At 39.4% G+C, this 20,353-nt stretch overlaps 1 protein-coding gene across 2 annotated transcripts in view; it reads left to right on the top strand.

The window, feature by feature from the left end:
• ENOPH1 (enolase-phosphatase 1) overlaps positions 1-20,353 on the top strand; it is a 36,046-nt gene that overhangs the window by 3,460 nt on the left and 12,233 nt on the right. For both annotated transcript variants that reach the window (XM_036852394.1, XM_036852395.1), the window contains exon 2: positions 19,672-19,773. In XM_036852394.1, the coding sequence (XP_036708289.1) occupies positions 19,672-19,773 (102 nt within the window). The remainder of the gene's footprint in view (positions 1-19,671; positions 19,774-20,353) is intronic.

Genomic DNA, 20,353 nt, shown 5'->3' with positions numbered 1-20,353 from the left:
GCGCCCTGGTCTGGGAAGATCCCACATGCCGTGGAGCAACTAGGCCCGTAAGCCACAACTACTGAGCCTGCGTGTCTGGAGCCTGTGCTCTGGAACAAGAGAGGCCGCAATAGTGAGAGGCCCGTGCACCGCGATGAAGAGTGGCCCCCACTCACCGCAACTAGAGAAAGCCCTCGCACAGAAACGAAGACCCAACATAGCAATCAATCAATCAATCAATAAAAAAATGAATAAATCTTTAAAAAAAAAAAAAAAATTTCTCATATGAATCAACTGATGCCTGGAGGGATGTCTTTGTGAGGGTGGATCATCACAGTGTGTTGGGGACAGAGCAGCAATAGATGGTTCCCAGTGCATGTGAGTCCTCAAAGCCACCAGCCCACTGCAGGACGTGTGCCTCTGGAGTTTCTTTTCTTTTCAAGCGCTAACTTTGATTCTCTACAGTGGTGATCTCCCAACATTTTTTGGTCACGTACATCATCAGCAGAATTGGAGCAGGCACTACCAATAGAATTTATTGTGTACACATATTACTGTACTATTATTAAGTTGTAAAGTAAATTGGAATTTAAAGATGAGATTTAAATGATAAGTGTAAATGAATGTTATTGCATTCACTTCCCTTCTCCCCTTGAAGCATCTTGCGTGCACCTCACAGAGCCACTGCTTCATCTTTGTCCGTGTGATGTGATATTCATTTTCTGACTTTGTGCAGTGTATTATAACAGTGTTTTTAGTCTGTAAGCTATGAAATAACACCATTACCAGTCCTTATGGTTATCCTGTCAAGAACCTTCAACTATTGTTCTTGAGTTGGAGAAAATGGTGTCTTGTTTCTGAAAATACTCTATAATTTGGTGCCTTTCCTGCCATTACATGTCAAGTTAGTACATGTAACAACAGTTGTGGCAGTTATGTTCTGTGAAGTTACCGTGAACGCCATCTCAGCAAACACTGAATCATTGCCCCTAGGGAAAATGCAGGGTTTGGTTCCTGTGAGCCTCTGGTCACAGCATATTTGTCAGCTGATCAGTACATAACCTTGTTTTCTGTGTGTTTCTGTTTGCCTTATTTAATATATATCGTTGATCCATTAACATTGAACTCACTGCCAGTAGCGCTATAGCTTATGCTTTAGCGAAGCTTATGTAACACATGTGTTTTCTCTGTAAGGCAGCTTTCTTGCCTGTAGGAACACCAGACAGCACTTTGCTTGGGGACCATTTTAAACTGCACACTCACCAACAAAAAGCACACAATGTGAAAAATGTGGCGCTAAGTAGACCTTGAAAAGGATACTTGTTTAAAATATGAGAAGGTTAAATAAGAAGGCAAAGCATCACATACTGGGAACGTGTGCATCTGGTTTTTCACAGTCTTAGCTGTTCTGCTCGTGTATGTACCTGTCCTCAAAAAATTGGGAAAGTGCAGTGAGTAATGATTTTGGGGTTACAAATAAATTTTAGTGAGTAGGAGAATTTACAAATACAGAATTTTTAAATAATGAGGATTGGCTTCGTAGAGTAGTGTTTATAAAGATGGGCTTGGAGACTGTGCAAGTCTTGATTAGCATTCTGGCTCTTCCCTAAATGATTTATGGAAAGTTAGTTAATGTCTCTGAGTCTAGGTACATATTCCCTCAGCTGTACTTTGGGGATATCAACCTCATAAGGCTACTGTGACCATTTAATGAATGTTTAGCCCTTGAAAAAACTTTATAAAAATAAATATATTTCCATCAATATTTCATCCACCATCTCAACAAATCTTGTCAGGGAGTAGTGGGCAGGGGTGAGGGCATGTTTTTCACTTATGCCTTAGGAAAACTTTTTGTGCCTGGAAATAAAATCTTTGTAATAATTAAGAACCTCTCACTAACTGAAAGTATGAATCTGATTAGAATATTTGTCCCTAAAATATAGTAAGTGGGTCATGGTGATTACCCTTGCCAATGGCTCTTTATATCTGTGCTTCTCAGACTTGAATGTGTTTACGAATCATCTAGAGATCTGTCTAAAATGTAGTTTCTGATTCAGAAGATCTGGAATGGAACTTTATTTTTTCATTTTTAATGACATTTATTGTTTTCTTTCTAATTTTACAAGCAATATATGTTCATTGCAGACAATTAGAAATACGTAAACGCATAAAGTAAAAATTAACAATCACCCATAATCTCCACCCCCCCAGAGATAACCATTGTTTGCATTTCGATGCATTTCCTCCCAGTGTCTACATATTTTTTTTAATGAAAGTATAATTGACCTACAATATTATGTTAGTGCCAGGTGCACAACGTAGTGATTAGATATTTCTGTACATGACAAAATGATCACCATGGTATGTCTAGTTACCATCCGTCACCATACAAAGATATTACAATATAATTGACTATCTTCCTCATGCTATACATTTCATCCTCATTTATTTTGTAACTGGAAGTTTGTACCTCTTAATCTCCCTCGCCTATTTCACTAATCCCCCAACCCCCTCCCCTCTGGCAACCACCTATTTCTTCTCTGTATCTATGACTCTGTTCTGTTTTGTTATGTTTGTTCATTTGTTTTTTTAGATATGTGAAATCAGATGGTATTCGTCTTTCTCTGCCTGACTTACTTCATTTAGCATAATACCCTCTAGGTCCATCCATTTCACAAATGGCAAGATTTCATTCTTTTTTATGGCTGAATAATGTGGAATGGAACTTGATGCTGAATTTCGAACAGGTTCCCAGGTGATACTGTGGTCCATGGACTGAACTCTAGTTAGGCTTTTTTTTTTTTTAAATAAATCTATTTTATTTATTTATGTTTTGGCTGTGTTGGGTCTTCGTTGCTGCACACGGGCTTTCTCTAGTTGTGGCGAGCGGGGGCTACTCTTTGTTGCGGTGCACGGGCTTCTCATTGTGGTGGCTTCTCTTGTTGCAGAGCACGGGCTCTAGGCTCATGGGCTTCAGTAGTTGTGGCACATGGACTCAGTAGTTGTGGCTCTCGGGCTCTGGAGTGCAGGCTCAGTAGCTGTGGCGCACGGGCTTAGTTGCTCCGCGGCATGTGGGATCTTCCCAGACCAGGGATCGAACCCGTGTCCCCTGCATTGGCAGGGGGATTCTTAACCACTGTGCCACCAGGCAAGTCTCTGTAGTTAGGCTTTACACAAATTCGTAAGTTCTACCTGTGCCGAGGTCTGTTAGCGCTCCTCTTTTCCAATGGCTCAGAGGAGGTGATAGAGCAGACCAAGGGTGTAGGTGAATTAGGGGAGGTCTGTCATCATTAACAGAACCAAAACCTCTCAAAAGTCAAGTAAATTGACAAAGGAGAGCAAGATGATGAAATAAGCTGGTAGACAACAAAGCATTAAGCAAGTGGCCACTTCCCCAGCTTTTGCAAATTGTCTTCCAGAAACTGAACTGTAAAAACAATTTTCTTAATAATAGAAATAGAAAGGAGTTATGTGTACTTATAGGGAAGCAGGATAACAGGCCTGAAAATTCCTGACAGATCTCCAAAATTCCTCTGCGGCTCCCTCTTCTCCCTCACTACCACCATCTTATGTCGTTTTCTAGATAATTTGTTAGTAGAAACATTTCACTGAATGTCTGTACAACGGGGACCTGAAGAATAAGGCTTTAAGTGTCCTGGCAGACGGGCAGGTGAGTAGTGCCTTGCTTTAACCTGCTGTATTAGTTCCTGTGGCTGCTGTAACTAATTGCCATAAGTTTAGTGGTTTAAAACAGTACAGATTTATCATCTTACAGTTCTGGAGGGTCACAACTCTGAAATAGGTCTCAGTGAGCTAAAAGGAAGGTGTTGGCATGGTGTGTCCCTTCTGGAGACTAGGGGGAAACTCTTCCTTGCTTTTCCAGCTTCTAGAGGCTACCCACATTCCCTGGCTCTTGGCCCCTTCCTCTGTCTTTAAAGCCAGCAGTGTAGCATCTTCAGATTGATCCTTCACTCTCTGACTTTGACACTCCTACTTCCCTCTGTCACTTGCAAGGACTTTGATTATATCAGGCCCAACCAGGTAATCCAGGGTAATCTCCCCATCTTGAGATCCTTAATTTAAATCATGTCTGTAAAGACCCTTTTGCCAAGTAAAGTAACATAGTCATAGGTTTTGGGGATTAGGAACATGTACATTTGAGGGTAGGCGGCAGTTTCCTCTCTACCACACTTGGCTAGCACCAACATTTCTGACTAATAGATCCCTTTACAGGTTCTTGGCTACATCAGAGTTCAGCTTTATAGTAGCTCCAATTTTGTTTTGAAATTTATTATTTATGGTACTGGATAGGATCTATAAATTTTTTTAAAAATTGACAGTTTTGTTTTTTTTTTAAGATTGTGTTTCTCTTAAGGATTGTGGTGGTGTGGAGGTAGGTAAAGACAGTGTTTAAGGGACTGGAGTTTTACCTTAAAGAACAAGATATTTGGCAAGGTTTGAACAAGACTAAGGGAAAAGAAGAGATCTCAAACTGAACGTTCTATGTTAGAAAATATGAATTAAGCAGACAAATCCTTGATCCTATAAATAATATTTATTTCAAGTAGCAGATACTCATTTAATTGAAAATCAAAATGATAAAGATATTCATTCAATTAACAGCAGAATCATGTTTGTATGCTTTTCTGACGTTTGTTTAATGAATTTCTTTGGACTCTTGATATTCTATGTTAAAGCACTTTTAGAAATAGCTAATACATCCTTGGTGGTTTAACAATACTTGTAATTTACTCTTTTATGTTCTCTTATATTCTAACAATATATTTTGGAAGATAATAGTCAGGAAATGTTGAAATTGACATTTTTTTCTCATGAAAATGGTTATGTTAATTTTATGGTCTTTCTAAGAAGAGAGCTTGTGTTGTCTGATAGTATCTCCCAACTTTAGTTAAATATCCATTTGGTAAGTTTTATCATTCTGCTCTCAGTATGAAACGGCTAGACGACTACCCACAAGAAACAGCAACCAGGAGCTTGCTTCCACCTGTGCTGTTTATTATTGGTGCTAGTAACTGTAACTGTGTCATTTTCCCTGGCTTCATTCAGTCTAGGGATTTAGGCTTCTTCATCTTCAAGAATGGGATAGTAGGATCTGTCATGCTTATAAGGTAGTGATGAAGATTGAGATAGAGTGCAAAAACCTTTGAAAAATATAAAGCCCTGTAGAAACACTGATTATAATGCAGGAAATATCAGACTGTTTGGTGGAGACAGAAAGCGCTTATGAAGGGTCAGTGTGGAAAAGGGGGAAGTAACATTTACTGAAACCCACTGTGATTACCTCCGCCTCTGCTCCTTATGGCCCTGGCCAGAAATAAGTTAAGAACGAGATGCAGAACTTGGCTAACCTCAGAGAACTTGAGGAGGCACTGGAATGGCAGGACTGCCTTGATAAGTAGCTGTTGATGGGTTGATTAACATTCCCCAAACCTTCCCAGTTGCTCAGGATTCCTAAAGGGAGATATACCCATGGTGGTATGTGAGAGGAATTTTGTTGATTCAACTTGAGACAAGGGGAGGAGCCTTTGGAGAATCACTGTATTGGGTCTGAGTATATCATGAGGTGGGTTAGAAAACACCTCTGGCCTTAATTTCTGGTCTCTTATTTGTCTACCGCCTTCCATATCATGGCACTTGCATAATCTTTCCAGCCTAATCAATCTTCCCTTCCTTTCACTCACATTTATTTGAATACCTATCATGTGCCAGGCTCTGCTAGGCAACCAAAATCCTTAAAGCTGCTGCTGCCACCCGTAAGGAACCTTGTAAGGAACCTTGTAAGGAAGACAGGTACATGAACAGGTTGTCTTTGCACCATCAGAATCCTTTGTGGTTTCCTGTTGGTTCAAAGATAGTTTCAACTCCTCAACTTCAGTGAATTGGGTTTTCCAACTTTCTATTCCTCTGTTCCTTTACACTTTTTTTTTTATAGCTGAACATGCCCATTTGGGTCATGCCACACTTTCATGCCACCACCATTCCTCCAGTTTGGGATGTCATACTTCTTCCTCTCCAAGTGCAGGTTGGTTCCGTGTACTTATTAATTTAAAACATATTTATCGCGTTAGGTTATGGGAATACACAGGTAAGACCTGCTTCTGCTTTCAAAGGACTTCTGTTTAAGCAGGAATTTCAAAATCCTCTGTCTCCCTCCTTTGCAGGGCCATGTATTTGCCACTGTAGCAGATGCTGCCTTGTGGTGGTGTCTGTGTGTGCTGTCTTCCAGCAATGCGGAGAGCTCCTTCAGGGCAGAAAGCAGAGCCTGGCATAGTACTTGCACATAAGGCATTCAGCAAATGCTTGTTGATGGTGATATGATGCATTCTAGAATGGGCCTGGGAGGGGTTGGTATTGCTTCTCCCACTTCTGCTATCCTTGCTATTTCAGATTTCCTCAAGGTGATACTTTATCTTATTTGCACAGTATGCAATTTAACTGATGTATATCTAGAGTCTCATTAGAATAGTCATTGACCCAAGGTTTCTAAAACCTCTGAGTTTTAGAGAAAGAAATCAGTTAACAATGGAAATTAAAAACCATAAAAAAATTTTGATTAACAATTAAATTTAAGTATTTAAAGAGCTAAATACATTATTCTGTGGAAACTTGTATCTGTTAATGTGAGGATAGAGGAAAGTGTTTTTTCCCCAAAATTTTTCCTCAAAAATTAATTCACACTTGTTATGAATTGCAAACATTACAGAAGAGTATAGTGTAGAGAATGAATGCCCTTTCTGCTCCTACCACCCAGCAATAGTCATTAAGAGTTTGGTGAATATTCCTCCTGATTTTTTTCCCTATGCATACAGTAAAGTCACTTAGATCCTTGAAAGAAATGTAGTCACATTGACCCCCAAAAAGGTACCAATTCTAATAAATAACCCCTGATTTGAAAATACATAGATAGGCCTTCATCTCGCTCAGATAAACTTTTAAAGGATATCCTGTGTTTAGCTCTGAAAAGTCGTACCTTGTCTGATGGTTCTTAAAATTTTCCATCCTTACAGCTCACCCCATGTCACCCCTTCACTAAAAAAAAAAAAAAAAGTATTCTTTTTACAGTAAAAGCTTATTTTTGTATAAAACTTTAGATTTTCACACTTACTAACTCACTTAATTTTCAAAATTGGTTTTGGTGGAGGTAGCGGTCATAAGAGGGGTGGAAGCCAACCCACCCTGATCCTCTTGCATCTGGTTCTCCATCACCTTTCTGCATTGTGTGGAAAGTTGGTAGCTCTGTCCTCAGAGGCCCTACTGGAAACTCATTGGACCCTTCCCAGGGGACTCCATTTCAGAACCATGGATTTCTTTTCAAACACAGAATGCTTTAATACAGAAAAGGGTTCTTTGTCTTCTGGGTATGTACGTGAGCGGTTCATTTCTTAACTTGATTTTCTTTTCAATGATTCATTGTGTGACCTTCTAACAAGTTCCTTTTCTTAAGTCTAAAAAGTGTGGAGCTGATCCCTTTACTGAGTAGAGAGAGACTCGCACATGTGGTGTGGAAACTAGTGGTAATCCTGGCAGTGGGACCTGGGTGGGACTTCAGAGAGGAGCTCGTGGTTAGGTCGGCGTTTGGCAGCTAACCTGGTGTGCTCCGAGAGGCTGGCTGACTCCTGCCCTGGGCCTTGTTTGGGTCCAGTAAGCTAATTCGATCCCTTCTCCTGGGATGATCGGCTTCTGGGGATCTGACTCTTCAAACTAAAAAAAAAAGACCTGTTTGATAAACTATAACCATAGTTTCTTAATTTATACTTAACCTTCATGTGCCTTTGTGAAATGGAGGAAATAAGGGCACTTGTTTCATAGAGCTATTATGAGGATTGAAATGACATAATTCAGGCCATTCATTAATCAATTCATTGAGCAAATTTGGAGTGCCTTGGGAACAGTGGCAGGTGGTGAGAAGTGATAAGATTCTGGATGTATTTTGTAGGTAGGGCTGACTCATTTGCTGATGAATTGGTTGGATGTGGCATGTGAGAGAAAAAGGAGTCAAACACGACTCTAAGGCTTTTGGCCTGAGCATCTTGGCAGGATGGAGCTGCCACTTACTGAGATGGGGGAGATGTGGGAGGAGTAGGATTAAGGGCTAGAAGCAAGAGTTTGGTTTCAGACATCCAAGTGGAGATCTGCGGTAGGCAGCTGGAAAAAATCAGTCTGGAGTTCAGGGAAGAGGTCCAGGCTAAAGCTATGGATTTGGGGGTCATCAGCAACAGATGGTATTTAAAATCATGGATTAGATGAGATCACTAAGGATTGACTGTAGAATGAGAAGTGCCTGGAATAGTGAGGGCTTAGTCAGTGTTGGCAGTTATTCCCACTATTACTACGACTACTCATATTATTCCTACTTATTAGAACTGTTACAGAACTGCCAGGTGAACCAAAATCTCTCATTCTTTTTAGTACAGATCTCTTTGAGAAAAGTGGTATTAGAAGTTTCTATAGAGAATATAATATCAGGATCCAGGGATTTGGGTGATCCTAATGAGTTGTGCTTCCCGAAGTCATTCACCCACAGAGCTGGATAGGCTCAGGCATTAGAATTCAATAGACCTGGGTTTGAGTCTTGGCTTTACTTTGTACCAGCAGTGAAACCTTTTTTTTTTTTTTTTTTGACAATAAAATGATTTTATTTTATCAAGCAATATTCTGTTAAAATAAAACAGCATTCAAGGAATTTAATGTAACCTAGTAACATACTTCATATTAGCATTCATCCTCAATATTAAAACATGTGGCATTATTATACAGTCTTCAAATACACAGCATAGTCACTTAATCTGTCATGTCTTATTAGAATCTGCTTTCAAAAACGGTGTTGTTCCTAATAGGAAATATAATATTGATTATACGATGATAAAATAAGCCAGCTGTAGTGGGCTGAATGATAGCCCCCCAAAAGATTTCCATTTCCTAATCCCTGGAACCTATGAATGTTAACTTACTGGAAAAAAGGAGTATTGACAGAGATGGAGAAATCACCCTTGATTATCTGGTGAGCCCTAAGTTCAATGCCAAGTGTCCTATAAGAGACACAGGGAAGATAGATGCACAGAGAAGGAGGAGGCAGTGTGAGCACAAAGTCAGAGATCGGAGCGATGCAGCTACAAGACCAGAAAACGGAAGCGGCGAGGAATGGAACCTCTCCTAGAGTCTTTGAAAGGAATCAGGCCCTGTCAACATTATGATTTCAGATTTTTGGCCCCCAGAACTGCAAGAGAATAAACATCTGTTGTTTTCCACCTCACAGTTTGAAGTCATTTGTTACAGCAGCCATAAGAAACTAATACAACACTATTTAAGAGGTGCTTTTTTCAAGTTTAATTATTTTTAAACAATATGAATGATAAATAAAAACTTTAAAGAGATCTTTTTTTTTTCATGGGCAAGCCACGTACATTTATTTCATTGGATTTTAGATTTTTGATTTTTCAGATCAGCCTCTTCACTTCTATTAAATAGCATCATGATTTTAAAAAGTACGATAGACTAAGATGCAATCTGGAAGACGAACATATAAAAAGGAAAATAGAGATCACCATATCTTAACCATTCGGTAATTGCTCAACAGTTTAGTGTATTTTGTCCCAGTATATGTATTCTACATATATATTTTCTGAAGTTGACACTATTCAGTATAGAGTGAAACCTTTTTGAACCTCAGCTTCTTCATCTATTCAAAGGGGTCACCTTGCACAGATGATAGGTGGATTCAAGGAAGTAAATGTCAGTTCCTTCCCTGTCTTCTCTGCCCATAGGGACTAGGACTCCATCCTAGAGCCAGTCAGGGTTCCCTCTATGCAACTCATGAGATACTGATATTCTTTCTGTCTCTGTGCTTTTTAAAACCTTATCCCAACTACTAGCCCCTTGTAATGATAACCTTCCTTTGTGAGATGTGATTCATTGCAATTAATTAGATTATAGTTTATCTTTCCTTAATTACAGCTTAATCTTCCTAATGGGATTTAGAAGACACTTGTCTTATGAGCAACACATTTTATTAATTCTTTTTGAATGCAGATGATGAAATCTAATATTCATTCCTAAAGGCTTCAGCTTTCAAAGGAGAACGGTTATGTCTCTGCTTACCCTCTGAAAATAGGGACAGCAAAGTTATAATTTCTGAGCCCCTGTGGCCCTTTGTAGCAGTCAGAGCACTGAAACTTCTTTTGGTAGTTCCTAGTGTGGGATATTTAAGGAGTAATTCTAATACCACAACTGCTGAAGCACTCTGATGGATGGCATGAGCCACTCCAAGAAGTAGTAAATTTTCCATTGTTAGAAGTGTTCAAGCAGGTACAGATTTCCAGTTATAAAACAAATAAGTCATGGAGATGTAATATACAGCACAGTGACTAGAGTTAATGATACTGTATTGTATATCTGAAGGTTGCGAAGAGAGTCAATCTTAAAAGTTCTCATCACAAGAGAAAAACTTTGTTTTAACTGTGTTGTGATTGATGTCAACTAGACTTATTGTGATCATTTCACAATATATACAAATACTGAACCAATATGTTGTACACCTGAGACAAATATAGTGTTATATGTCAGTTATATCTCAATTTAAAAAAAGACTATATTAATTAAACTTAAAAGCTTCTGCACAGCAAAGGAAACCATAAACAAAATGAAAAAACAACCCACAGAATGGGAGGAAATATTTGCAAATGAAGCTACCAACAAGGGATTAATCTCCAAAATATACAAACAGCTCATGCACCTCTATGTCAAAAAAAAAAAACAAAAAACAAAAAACAACCCAATCAAAAAATGGGCAGGAGATCTAAATAGACATAGGTGGCCGAAAAAAGCACATGAAAAGATGCTCAACATCACTAATTATCAGAGAAATGCAAATCAGAGCTACAATGAGGTATCACCTCACACTAGTCAGAATGGCCATCATCAAAAAGTCTACAGGGCATTCCCTGGCAGTCCAGTGGTTAGGACCCTGCGCTTCCACTGCGGGGGGGATGGGTTCGATCCCTGGTCGGGGAACTAAGATCCAACGTGCTGTGTGGCACAGCCAAAAAAAAAGAAAAAAAAAAAAAGTCTACAAACAATAAATGTTAGAGAGGGTGTGGAGAAAAGGGAACCCTCCTACACTGTTGGTGGGAATGTAAATTGGTACAACCATTATGGAGAACAGTGTGGAGGTTCCTTAAAAAACTAAAAATAGAACTACCATATGATCCAGTAATCCCACTCCTGGGCATATATCTGGAGGAAACTCTATTTTGAAAAGATACATGCACCCCAATGTTCATAGCAGCACTATTTACAATAGCCAAGACATGGAAGCAACCTAAATGTCCATCAACAGGTGAATGGATAAAGAAGATGTGGTACTATGGAGGACAGTATGGAGGTTCCTTAAAAAACTAAAAATAGAACTACCATACGACTCAGCAATCCCACTACTGGGCATATACCCTGAGAAAACCATAATTCAGAAAGAGTCATGTACCAAAATGTTATTGCAGCACTATTTACAATAACCAGGACATGGAAGCAACCTAAGTGTCCATCGACAGATGAATGGATAAAGAAGATGTGGCACATATATACAATGGAATATTACTCAGCCGTAAAAAGATATGAAATTGAGTTATTTGTAGTGAGGTGGATGGAGTTAGAGTCTGTCATACAGAGTGAAGTAAGTCAGAAAGAGAAAAACAAATACAGTATGCTAACACATATATATGGAATCTAAGGGAAAAAAAAAAGAGGTCATGAAGAACCTAGTGGCAAGATGGGAATAAAGACACAGACCTACTAGAGAATGGACTTGAGGATATGGGGAGGGGGAAGGGTAAGCTGTGACAAAGTGAGAGAGTGGCATGGACATATATACACTACCAAAAGTAAAATAGATAGCTAGTGGGAAGCAGCCGCATAGCACAGGGAGATCAGCTCTGTGCTTTGTGACCACCTAGAGGGGTGGGATAGGGAGGGTGGGAGGGAGGGAGATGCAAGAGGGAAGAGATATGGGAACATATGTATATGTATAACTGATTCATTTTGTTATAAAGCAGAAACTAACACACCATTGTAAAGCAATTATACTCCAATAAAGATGTTTTAAAAAAAAAAAAAGATGTGGTATATATATGCAATAGAATATTACCCAGCCATAAAATAGAGTGAAATAATGCCATTTGCAGCAACATGGATGGACCTGGAGATGATTATACTAAGTGAAGTAAGTCAGACAGAGAAAGACATCATATAATTATCACTTATATGTGGAATCTAAAAAATGAACTTATTTACAAAACAGAAATAGAGTCACAGATGTAGAAAACAAACTTATGGTTACCAGCGGGGGAAGGTGGGGAAGGGATAAATTGCGAGATTGAGATTGACATATACACACTACTGTACATAAAGTAGATAACTAATAAGGACCTATTGTATAGCACAGGGGACTCTACTTAATACTCTGTAATGGCCTATATGGGAAAAGAATCTTAAAAAAAAGTGGTTATATGTATATGTATAACTGATTCACTTTGCTGTACAGGAGAAACTAACACAACACTGTAAATCAACTATACTACAATAAAAATTTTTTTTAAATCTTAAAAATAAAGACTATACACTTTCATTGTAGAAATAGATATGTCAAAAAAAAAAAAGGGGGGTTTTTTCCCCTAGGTATCTCATGACCCAGAGAAAACCTTTGTAAACCTTTATGTCCATATTCTCTTAGATTTTGTTTTATCTGTTAGACATTTCCGAAAATACGATTATGCTCTATTTTTTATTTCTTATTTAGAGAATGTGATTTGTTCTTTTTTTTTTTTAATCAATCAATTAATTAATTTTGGCTGCGCTGGGTCTTCATTGCGGCGTGCGGGCTTAGTTGCGGTACGTGGGATCTTAGTTCCCCAACCTGGGATCGAACCTGGGCCCCCTGAATCAGGGGCGTGGAGTCTTAACCACTGGACCACCAGGGAAGTCCCAAGAATTGTGATTTGTTCTTAAGATCCATCAAGCTACTTGATTTTCCTTTGCTTTTTAAAAAAATTAATTAATTAATTAATTTTTGGCTGTGTTGGGTCTTCGTTGCTGCGCGTGGGCTTTCTCTAGTTGCAGCGAGCACGGGCTTCTCATTGTGGTGGCTTCTCTTGTTGTGGAGCACAGGCTCTAGGCACACGGGCTTCAGTAGTTGTGGTGCATGGGCTCAGTAGTTGCGGCTCACTGGCTTAGTTGCTCCGTGGCATGTGGGATCTTCCCGGACCAGGGATCGAACCCATGTCCCCTGCATTGGCAGGTGGATTCTTAACCACTGTGCCACCAGGGAAGTCCCTTCCTTTGCTTTTTATCCTCTGAGATTAATACAGGAATAATAGCCCACCAGTATTGCCTTTGTGTTGTTTAATTTTCTGGCTGGAAAAATATTAAGTTCTCAAATACTATAAATCATTTGCACTGTGTGGTTCCTTTGGAAGCCTTTTAAAATAGTTTCTTTAAATAGCTGTAGTATTACCCATTACTTTTTTATTACCCATTTTCTTCAAAGGAGACTTGAGTAAATATTATAGCGACAATTTTATCTTTATTGATTCTATGACATTTTCATTAAAACAGCCACTTGACCATAAACAAATCCATATTTGGACTTCTGAACATTTACGAGGCAACTTCTTTCATTAGATCGTCAGAAATATTGTAGCCCTAATGGAGCTTTTTCAGAATGCTATCGTTGAGCTGTGTAGAATAATATAAATTTCTGCTTGCACGGTATCCCATCTAACGTTTAGTGGAATTTAATCCTAGTCCCCTGAAAGACAAGTACTCTCATTTAGTTCTGTAGCCTTTTGTTATATGTACTACTGTAACAACCCCGTAGGTGACTGGTGAACTAAAAATATTTGCACGCTTATAGAATCCTGGGTTTATTGTAGCATTTTTACATACTATAGAATTCTGAAATTATCTATAAATGGATTATAACTATATCTGAAGTTAAAGTATTTATCATCACAGTTATTTCTGGAATTAATTTTAAAGCCTGAAAATTTTCAATGGGCAGGTTTGGGCAATAAGTACTAACTTTAAAAAGTCTATTTTTAGAGCATTCTTATCTGGTATCATAGTACATATCAGGCTATGATATAATTATTGGCTTTTAAAAATAAGCAACTTGAAGGCATTTTATTTGTTTTGCATGATAGATGCTCAATAAGTATGTTGAAAGAATGGATAAAATCTTCACAATTTAGTTATTTGCCCCATGTACTTTTATGTTATGCAGTAACACTTGTGCACTAAAATAGACTGTTCGATCTGCTAGCATGCCAATTCCAGTTATACTAAGTTCAAGCTTCATTGCCTGCCTTTGTGTATTAGTGCAGAGGAGAGTTTTTTGGATAGAGGAAAGAGGCAAATTGGATGACCAGGAGTTCTAAAGTAATTTCTAATTTCTAAAGCTTTTCCTAAAAGTTTAGAATTGTTTGAAATCTTGACCTTTTATTTCTGTGAGTTCTCTGAGGAGAGGGTCTCTGGTTTATAACTCTGTTATCAGAAATGTCTGGCACTCAATAGGTCCTCAGTAAATGTTGAATGAATGAGTTGGTTGTCTTTGTGATTTATCCTCTGGGGACTTCTCTGCAATTATTTATCACTAAATTGGGGTAAAGGTGATCCTTGCCCAGTTTAAATGTTTGTGCTGGAGTATATAATTAGTGGTAAGGTACTGGATGCTTTCATCTGATTATCTCTAATGACTGCAGTGACTTTGCGTGGTATTGTCATTGCCGTTTAGCAGATGAGAAAACAGCCTCAAAGAGGATAAGTTACTTGAACACAGCTAGTAAAAGACAGAGGTAGGGACCCCAGCCTGGCATGCTGCCTGTAGTCTGTCCTCTTTATCTGCTCTCCCACAGAGATTAAGGACCTGGGCTCTCAGGATTAACAGGCTCTGCATGAATTGTTCTTGGTACCAATAAAGCTGGATATAGGAAATTCGACTTTGTGAAGCACAAAGTAAATAATACAGCACTGCATGCGTTTAGAAATTTTTTGAGTACTTTAGCTCTTCAGTTACTGGGTGGCCCTGAAGCTGACCAAAAGTTTTCCCTGGGGAATATTCCAGTTGCTTAGGAGTTGGGGAGTAATGGAGGCTGGACGCTGGAGGAGAAGGACCAAATGAGAAAGGTGTAGGACGAGGGACCAAAGTTGGCTTGTTTGTTTTTTAATTGTAACCCATTTAAAACGAGCAAGGATAAAGATTAATGTAATGACTATGCACCAACCACAAAGCTAATTAAACCTTCATATTATGTTTGTTTCAGATCTTAAAGAAATAGAACATTACAGCTATAACCGAGGCCCTGAGCACATCCCATTTTGTATTAGAGTTTTATTCATATGTTAGAGTTTATATTCATGTTGATAAATATAATTTTAGTACATTCATTTTTAACTGCTATGTAATGTTTTAGAGTATGAATATACCCGTTTATTCTCTAGCTGATGACAATTTAGGTTGTTTCCAATTATTTTGCAGCATACCCAGTGGGACAGTAAACTTTTTTTTTACTTTCTTCTCTGCACATGTGTGTCTGCCTAGGAGAAGAAGCGCTGTGTATGTGCGCCTTCGGTTCTGCTGCATCTTCTCAGATAGCACTCTCAAGTGGGGGCGGGTTTGCAGTCCTGCCACAGTGCATGAGTGCAGGAGAGATGCTAAGTGGGAGAAAGCAAGGAATGAGGAGGGGCATGCTGAGAAAACCGAGTATTTCAAGAAAATCAGAAGTATATCAGCCCAGTAAAAGGAATCTCTTGCAGAAAAGGAAAGCTGTCAATCTTAGCTCTTCATTTTCCTTCTTTAAGGTCAAAAATGAGTTTTTTATTGAGCTTAAACAAAGCTTTTGTGTCAAGTATGCTGAAAATTTTGCCTGATCACACTGTTCTGAATCTGCTGAGTGATCCATTACTTACTGGAATGCACCATGAGAACAAGCAAAATTGAATGACTTCTTTATTTTTACTGGGGCAGGTGAAAATTTGAAAAATGTATTGTGAGGAGAGGTAAACACTTCAGTCCTACCATTTCAAAAAAGTCCATAATATCTTTCTTGTGTTGTATATTTTCATTTGGGAGTGCAGTTTAAGTTGAACTTAGAATTGGGTCTTCTGAAGTGTTAAAGAATTCTAATTGTGGAGCCAAGCCTTTGTTCCAGTCAGGGAAATTCTACGCACACTAAAAAACATGGTTTTATTCATAATGATCTATTAACTACGTCCTAACCAAGTCATCCCTCAGGCCTGTTAGCAGGAAATAAAATAAAAAGTTTTCTGTCAGCTTCCTCTTTTTTTTTTTTTTTTTTCAATTGAAGAATCGCTGACTTAAAATATTCAATTAGTTTCAGGTATACAACATAGTGATTTGATATTTTTATACACTACAAAATGATCACCAGGATAAGTCTAGTTTCCATCTGTCACCGGACAAAGTTATTACAGTATTATTGACTATATTCCCTATGCTGTACATTGCATCCCTATGACTTATTTATTTTATAACTGGAAGTTTGTACCTCTTAACCCCCTTCACCTATTTGGCCCATCCCCCCCACCCCCTCCCCTCTGCCAGCTTCTTTCTTCTCTCTTTGCCCTTGTTCACTCTCTGGTAGTAGTAGTTAAGAAAATCTTATGATGCAGAAGCTTGTAATAAGGAGGAAGCGGAAAGGGAAGAGAGGGAGAAGACACAGATCAGTGGTTTTCAGCGCAAAGCTGGGTGGTGGGCTGCTACTGGTTAGTACTAATCAGAAGAAGCCGGGTGTGCCGTTTGGCACAAATGACCCTGCGGTAGCATATGCTGGCGCTTCGTGAATTGGAGCCCATTTTTATTTTTACATTTGGTGAGCCCTCTCTGCAGGGAGGAGGATTGCTTGTCTCCAGGGCCTTTTGCACACTACGGGAGTCTTTCCCTACCCACACTGTTCTCTCTGTGTGGAACATTCTCTCTGCTAGTCTTCTCCAGGTTAGTCCTTTCCACCTTTGGTGGTTCTCAGACTTCTTATTCTCAGGATTCCTTTACACGCTTAAAAGTTTCTGAGGACCCAAAGAACTTTTGTTTATGTGTATTATATATATATATTTTTTTTTTTTTAAATAAATTTATTTATTTATTTTTGGCTGCGTTGGGTCTTCGTTGCTGTGCACGGGCTTTCTCTAGTTGCTGCGAGTGGGGGCTACTCTTCCTTGCGGTGCGCGGGCTTCTCATTGCGGTGGCTTCTCTTGTTGCGGAGCTTGGGCTCTAGGCACGAGGGCTTCAGTAGTTGTGGCACGCGGGCTCAGTAGTTGTGGCTCACAGGATCTAGAGCGCAGGCTCAGTAGTCGTGGCGCACGGGCTTAGTTGCTCCGCGGCATGTGGGATCTTCCTGGATCAGGGCTCGAACCCGTGTCTCCTGCATTGGCAGGCAGGTTCTTAACCACTGCGCCACCAGGGAAGCCCTATGTGGGTTATACTGATCAACATTTACCACATTAGCAATTAAAACTGAGAAATTTAAAAATATTTATTCATTTTAAACAATAAACCCTATTACTTTGTTAACATTAATAAATAATATATTTTTATGAAGAATATTTTGTTTGTTTTGGAAAACATGGTTAGAAGACTGTTTTAGACAATGTTTTACATAGGAAGATGGCTGGATTCTCATATCTGCATTGGGTCTGTTGTGATATCACACCTGTGTAGCCTCTGGAAAACTAATGTACACTCCTGAAAGAATGAAAGTGAAAAAGGCAAATAACATCTTAGTATTTTTTTGAAAATAGTTTGACCTCGTGGAGCCCTCTAAAAGGGTCTCAGGACCTCGGGGGTCCTGAATCTCACTTTCAGAATCATTGCTTTAGATCTCAGTTCTGTTGTCATTTCTCCAGCAAAGCCTTCCCTGACCTCCCTCACTAGGTCAAACTTTCCTATTTTATGCCCTAGTAGTACTATGTACCTCTTGTCTGTACCATTTATTAAAGTACCACCTTAACTTTAATGTCTGTTTCTGCTACTTGGCTCCTTGAGATTAGGGATCACGTATGGGTTTTGCTCACAATTACATCCTCAGCCCTTGCCACAAGGGCCTGCCCTGTACTGGGCATTTGGTGCATATTTGAATAAATAAATGAGTGAATCAATTTAAATAAACAGACTTATTGGATTCCACTTGATTATAGACTTTCCCTTAAAATGTAAGTCCTTCTCTGAATTGTATACCTGGTGTCTGTATTCATAGCATATATTTATTTTCTGTTTTTTCAGACTGATTATTGCTAAGACTGTTGCAGGGCCATTACGCCCTGGATCTGTGCACCATTCTGCTTATACTCTGTCTCACCCCTTGCACCACGTTACAATTCTTTGTTTACCTTCCATCCCCCATCTTCCCCCACTAGATTCTTCAGAAGCTTTTTGAGAAAAGGGATTGTGACTTGTTTATCTTTTCAATCCCCTTCTCCATGCCGCATTAGCATATCTTAGTATATAGTAGACACTAATATTTTCCTGAATGTGTCAAATTGGATTTGAAAAGATACATACACTACAATTGCAAGTAAATGTAAAAATTTTGACCTAAGAAAAATCATGTTCCCAATGCATGGATTACTGACAGGTTATTTATTTCTGAATTGTTTTGCACATCAGAATACATAGGGTAATTCTGTAGGTATTCTGATTTTCAAGAAAGAATCATGGTGATCAGGTGTTTTTTTAAAACATTTGTGGACTTCCCTGGTGGCTCAGTGGTTAAGAATCCGCTTGCCAATGCAGGGGACACGGGTTCGAGCCCTGGTCCAGGAAGATCCCACATGCCGCCGAGCAACAAAGCCCATGTGCCACAACTACTGAGCCTGTGCTCTAGATCCTGTGAGCCACGACTACTGAGCCCGCATGCCACAACTACGGAAGCCCGCGCGCCTAGAGCCCGTGCTCCGCAGCAAGAGAAGCCACCACAATGAGAAGCCCGCGCACCGCAACGAAGAGTAGCCCCCGGTCACCGCAACTAGAGAAAGCCCACACGCAGTAGCAAAGACCCAACACAGCCAAAAATAAAGAAATTAATTAATTAATTAAAAAAAAAACAACAACAACAAAAACATTTGTCATACGTGGACATCATTCTGTCAGCAGATATTTGAGTTACATGCATGTCGCAAGTACTGTGGTGTGCAGTGGGGATGTAGCTGTGAGCAGGGTGTACTTGATCCCAACCCTCAAGGATGTATAGTCTAGCCATCTGGTTTGAGTCAGCAAACTTTTTCTGTAAAGGACTGAATACTAAATGTTGAGACTTTGAGGGCTATGTGGTCTTGGTTACAAGTACTCAGCTCTGCACTGTGGCCCCAAAGTGGCCATAGACACCCTGTAAACAAATGAGTGTGGACACATTCCAATAAAACTTCATTTACAAAAATGGGAGAAGATTGGATTTAGCCCACGGGCTGTAGGTGCTGACTCTTGATCTAGTTCGTTTGTTTCTCAGTCTCCGTCCAACTCCTATATCCAGAGCACCAATTTTCATATTTTCAATGAAATTTTCGTTGTCTTATTTGCTAGAATTAGCTAAGGTGAGATTGTTGAAGAACTTGATCTCATGCAAACCACTAAAGCTAATTCTTGTTTTTTTCTTTTGCGCTTTTATCCAGGACATTTTATTTCCTTACATCAAAGAAAATGTTAAAGAGTATCTGCAGACACATTGGGAAGAAGAGGAGTGCCAGCAAGATGTCAATCTTTTGAGGAAACAGGTTGGGATATTTCTATTCCATTGCTTCTACATTCCCAAGGGTGTTAGAACTGAGGATGCCTAAAGACTTAGAATGTTCTCTGAGCATATTTTAAAATAAGCGCTCTGGATTCACAGGGCACGGATGTTGTAGTGACTTGCCTGCTTAGGAGTTCACAGTACATAATTAAAAGGCCAGAAATAATGACATAAATGGCAGTTTGTTGTCTCTACAATTGCCTCTTTCTGGAGCTATTTCAGTTGCATAAAATATCATGTATTTATAAAACTAAGTCATTTGTGGCTGGAATGCAAGAGGGTCTTGTGCCATCTCATCACATTTTTCATTAATGTCTCCAAGTGATAACACCTCATTTCCTCATTCTCCACTCTCTCCTCCTCATGGCGTGAGCACCTGCTGCCCCTTCACAGAGTCCCTGGACCCTCACACACCTCTCTCCCCAGCTCACATTCAGCCCACCCTTCATACCCGCCTTCGCCTTCGTTACATGTACTTTGTTCTGCTTTGATCCCTCCCCGGTTTTCAGTCTTTCTCCTTCCACACTGTGTGCTGTGGAACTCCCGATCTGTTGTTTTTCTTA

This window comes from Balaenoptera musculus, chromosome 5 (assembly GCF_009873245.2).
Source record: "Balaenoptera musculus isolate JJ_BM4_2016_0621 chromosome 5, mBalMus1.pri.v3, whole genome shotgun sequence".
NCBI classification, from domain to species: Eukaryota; Metazoa; Chordata; class Mammalia; order Artiodactyla; family Balaenopteridae; genus Balaenoptera; species Balaenoptera musculus.
This window is presented reverse-complemented; position numbering and strand designations above follow the sequence as displayed.